Genomic DNA, 4,747 nt, shown 5'->3' on the forward strand with positions numbered 1-4,747 from the left:
CAATTGACTTCTGCGATCTCGCTGCCATGGCACTGCTCTGTACCTAGAAACTGTTCAATAAACTTGAAGTGGTTTTGAATCACTTGCAACAACAGCTGATCAAACAAGCTTTTTACAAGCCTCGCATTCCCCCATGGCAACTGTAACCCCTTTCTGTAGCCAGCCAAGAGAAACCAGCTTTCAGTGTCCTGGCAAACCAGCCAAGAGAAATCCACACAGTAAACCAGAGGTCTTACACCTCTGCTGATCATTAAATACTAACCAACTTAATTTTTATCCGTCTTCTCACCACAAAGTATTTTTTAGAGATTTCTTTTTGTATACATCCCCTATAAGACATAAGGCATGGGGAGAGCTGGAGGGGCTGGCGGGGCAGGCCGGCCTGCTCATGGCGCAGCACGCCAACGCTAGCAGCAACCTAACACCGCCTAGCCAATGCTTCCCTCAGCTGCCCGCTGCTCTGCGGTTTCTTCCCTGAAAGGACAAGCCAGTCGAAAACGTGCGTGTCATCAGGCTCCTCCATTAGGGCTCATCAATTTGCAGCTCCTCAGACTCCCAGCACTGCGGGTGTTTGCTTTCTTAAACAAATACAGAACCTTGGAGACGGTTTGTAGTAAAGCCAGACAAGTTTAACTACTACAAATTTTGCCTATTCTATCAAGTTCTGGCCTCCCGGCTCTCAGGGAGCCCTTGGCAGCTGCACTTGGGCTCGTTTGCAGAAGGGAAAACGCACATTCTGTACAGTATCGAAAGCTCAGCTTGCACACTAGCCACCCCAGAATAACTCCGCAATTTATACAGCTGGCCCCAAACCGCTCTGTTTTCCCCAGCCCAGGCACCTGCCAAGCAGGACTAACTCCTGTCGCGCCGGTTTCCCCCCCCATCTGTCGGTGACAGACGCCAGCAGCCTCCCCGCGCCCCGGAGGAAGAGCAGATCCTGCCCGAAAACAGCCCCCAACGCGGGGAAACCTGTCCCCGCCGCGGCCGCGCTCACACCGGCCCCTGCTGCAGGCTCGGGGCTGCGACATCCCCCCCCCCCCACCCCCCCCCGCCGGGGGAAACGGCTCCCCCGAGCCACCCCCCCCCCCGCGCCTCACCCCCACCCCACCCCCACTGCCCCTTCACAGAGATGAGGAGGCTAGGTTTATGCTTTAAATATGTTTTATTTGTTACCAAAATTTCCCGAAGCCAAATTTGGCTTGCCTTTTTTTTTTTTTTTAATCTTCCCTAAAGATTTTCATGCATAATTTGAAACTTGCCAACTGCAACAGGCGAGTGGTTACGGAGAGACATTTGAACAGAGACAAACATCCAGAGTACAAACAGCAGTGTCTGAATTAACAAAACTTGTCTATTACTAACCTTATAAAGCAGGACGTGCCTTCCCTTTTATCAAAACCAAGCTGACAGATCTGCCTTTATACACACCCAACAGAATAAACTCTGTTATCGGCAAGGACGTTTTCCTTAAACATTAGGAAAAAAAAAAAATACAAAGCAAAGAACAGAGTGACTGTCCATAAACCAGTCTATACTTCAGTCCTCTTAATCTACTTCTTCGATGGTTGGGCCACCGGAGCCGCCTGCCCCAGCCCCTCCAGCTCCCTGGTACAATTTTGTGACGATGGGGTTGCAGAGTTTCTCCAGCTCTTTCTGCTTGTGCTCATACTCTTCCTTCTCAGCCATCTGGTTGCGATCGAGCCATGAGACCACCTCCCGGCACTTGTCGAGCACTCGCTGCTTGTCCTGGTCACTGATCTTTCCCTTCAGTTTATCATCCTCCACCGTCTGCTTCATGTTGTAAGTGTAGGACTCGAGGGAGTTCTTGGCTGCCACCCGATCTCTGTTAGCTTCATCCTCCGCTTTGTATTTTTCCGCCTCTTGCACCATACGGTCAATGTCATCTTTGCTAAGGCGACCCTTGTCATTGGTGATGGTGATCTTGTTCTCCTTACCCGTGCTCTTGTCCACGGCACTGACATTCAGGATACCATTGGCATCGATGTCAAAAGTGACCTCAATCTGGGGGACTCCACGGGGTGCTGGGGGAATGCCCGTTAAGTCGAACTTGCCCAGCAAGTTGTTGTCCTTAGTCATAGCTCTCTCACCCTCGTACACCTGGACCAGGACACTGCTCTGGTTGTCCGAGTAGGTGGTGAAGGTCTGAGTTTGTTTGGTGGGAATAGTGGTGTTGCGCTTGATGAGAGCGGTCATCACTCCACCAGCCGTCTCAATGCCCAGGGACAGAGGGGTGACATCCAACAGCAGCAGATCCTGCACATTCTCAGACTTGTCTCCCATGAGAATAGCTGCTTGCACAGCAGCGCCATAAGCAACAGCTTCATCGGGGTTGATGCTCTTGTTGAGCTCTTTGCCATTGAAGAAGTCCTGTAGCAGCTTTTGGATCTTGGGGATACGGGTAGAGCCACCCACCAGCACAATCTCCTGTATCTGACCCTTGTCAAGCTTGGCATCACGCAGAGCCTTCTCCACAGGCTCCAGGGTGCCACGGAAAAGATCAGCATTGAGCTCCTCGAAGCGGGCACGAGTGATGGAGGTGTAGAAGTCAATGCCCTCGTAGAGGGAATCAATCTCAATGCTAGCTTGTGTGGAAGAGCTGAGGGTGCGCTTTGCCCTCTCACAAGCTGTACGCAGCCGCCTCACTGCTCGCTTGTTGCCAGCAATGTCGCGTTTGTGCTTACGCTTGAATTCTTCCACAAAATGGTTCACCATGCGGTTGTCAAAGTCCTCCCCACCCAGGTGGGTGTCACCAGCTGTGGACTTCACCTCAAAGATTCCATCCTCAATGGTAAGAATGGACACATCAAAAGTACCCCCACCCAAGTCAAAGATGAGAACATTCTTCTCTCCAGCCCGGGTACCTTTCTTGTCCAAGCCATAGGCTATAGCAGCTGCTGTGGGCTCATTGATAATACGCATCACATTAAGGCCAGTGATGGTGCCAGCATCTTTGGTAGCCTGGCGCTGGGAGTCATTGAAGTAAGCAGGCACTGTGATGACAGCATTCTGCACTTTGCGCCCCAGATAGGCCTCAGCAATCTCCTTCATCTTGGTAAGGACCATGGAGCTGATCTCCTCTGGGAAGAAGGTCTTCATCTCACCCTTGTACTCCACTTGCACCTTGGGCTTGCCACCCTCATTCACCACACGGAAGGGCCAGTGCTTCATGTCAGACTGCACTGTGGGGTCATCATACTTGCGGCCGATGAGGCGCTTGGCATCAAAGATGGTGTTGGTAGGGTTCATAGCCACCTGGTTCTTGGCAGCATCACCAATAAGGCGCTCCGTATCAGTGAAGGCCACATAGCTGGGTGTGGTGCGGTTGCCCTGATCGTTGGCGATGATCTCCACCTTGCCATGCTGGAAGACACCCACGCAGGAGTACGTGGTGCCCAAGTCGATGCCGATTGCCGGCCCTTTGCCAGACATGATGACAGGTCTCGCTGCTCAGCTGCTCACTCGCGTCCCCCCGCCGCCCGCTCCCGCTGCTGCTCGCGGTGCGATGTGCCGGCACAGCGCCGTTGGCGCCCGCTTTATAGCCGGCTCAGCCGTCTTCTGGAAGCTGCCAGAACCCTGATGGCCAATCTAGACGCCCGCGCGCCACTACTGACCAATCGCCTCCGTGAATCGCAGAAGAGCGCCCGCCCCTACCTCCTGGCCAATCAGAACCGTGGCGCCCACCCGTCAGCCCAACCCTCCCCGCTGTACCGCGGCCAGACCGTGCTGCTTCCTGTTTTTTCTCGATGCGTCTCGCCTTGCAGTTGTGCGCCGACCGCCCTCGACCAATCACCACTCGCGCTTCGCATTCGGCCCGAAACTCTGCCGGAAAGTTCCAGTAGACTTTCGACGCAAGCTCGAGGATTGACATCACCGTTATCCAATGGAGAGCGGGCAGCCACTGAGGGGCGGGGCGAGGGCCGCCGCGGCGGGGCGGGCTGGGCCGAGGGGGAGCTGCGCGGCTCGCCTGGCGCTCCGCAGGGGCACGGCGCTGGGCGCGGCCCTGCCTCCCCCCGCCGCGGCCGCACGTAGTCCGCCAGCGGCGGCCGCCGGGAGCGCGGGGGGAGGCGGGAGCGCGGCCGCGCCCCGCGCTCGCCTCCCAGTGTTGGTCATTCCTGACGGCTCAGCCCGTGTCCCCGCAGCCAGCCGCCAGCCGGTGCGGGATTTACCCTTATTTGGTTGCAAGGCGGCAGAAACTAAACCCGTGGGCTCCCCCCGCCTCGTCAGGCCGGAGGCCGCCCCCTCCCGCCGGCGGGGCTGCCGGGCCGCCAGCCTGAGCGCCGCGCTGCGCTGCGCCGCGCCGGGGGCTGCGCGCCCTCCCTCGGCGGCGGCGGGGCAGCCAGCACGGGCCGGGCGGGGTGCAGCCGTGTTTGCGCCGGAGCCAGGCCCATAGCCCCCGCGGGGGGCGGCTGGCGGCGGGCAGGGTCCGGCCGCTGCCTGAACACCGCCCAGGGGAGCGGCTGGGGGCTGGCGAGCCCTGCTGGTGCCTGGTGGCCATCGTTGAAACGCCTCCAAATTTTTGTCTGTTGTGCTAATGTAAAATGTCGTCACGCCTACATTTAGCAAAAGCTATGCAGCTGCTAACTCGGAGCTAGGAAAGTGCTTTGATGAAAATACCTTAAATATTAAAATCTGCTGTGCTTCCTCCTCCTTACTTTGAGACAAACACTTAAAAATACTCCAGTTCTAGTAAGGAGAGCAAAATACCACGCTGAGTGAGATCTGTTTT

The 4,747-nt window shown here is 56.2% G+C and overlaps 1 protein-coding gene across 1 annotated transcript; it reads right to left on the minus strand.

Annotated features, from left to right (window-relative positions):
• Positions 1-1,143: 1,143 nt before the first annotated feature.
• HSPA2 (heat shock protein family A (Hsp70) member 2) lies at positions 1,144-3,717 on the minus strand. Its single transcript, XM_005437283.3, has one exon. The coding sequence runs from the start codon at positions 3,448-3,450 to the stop codon at positions 1,546-1,548; it is 1,905 nt and encodes a 634-aa protein (XP_005437340.1). The 5' UTR covers positions 3,451-3,717; the 3' UTR covers positions 1,144-1,545.
• Between the last annotated feature and the right edge of the window lie 1,030 nt (positions 3,718-4,747).

Source organism: Falco cherrug, chromosome 7, assembly GCF_023634085.1.
Source record: "Falco cherrug isolate bFalChe1 chromosome 7, bFalChe1.pri, whole genome shotgun sequence".
In the NCBI taxonomy this organism is placed as follows: Eukaryota; Metazoa; Chordata; class Aves; order Falconiformes; family Falconidae; genus Falco; species Falco cherrug.

What these genes read in the sequence shown, in the direction of transcription:
- HSPA2 (XM_005437283.3), bottom strand. Translation starts at nt 3,450, where the DNA reads ATGTCTGGCAAAGGGCCGGCAATCGGCATCGACTTGGGCACCACGTAC.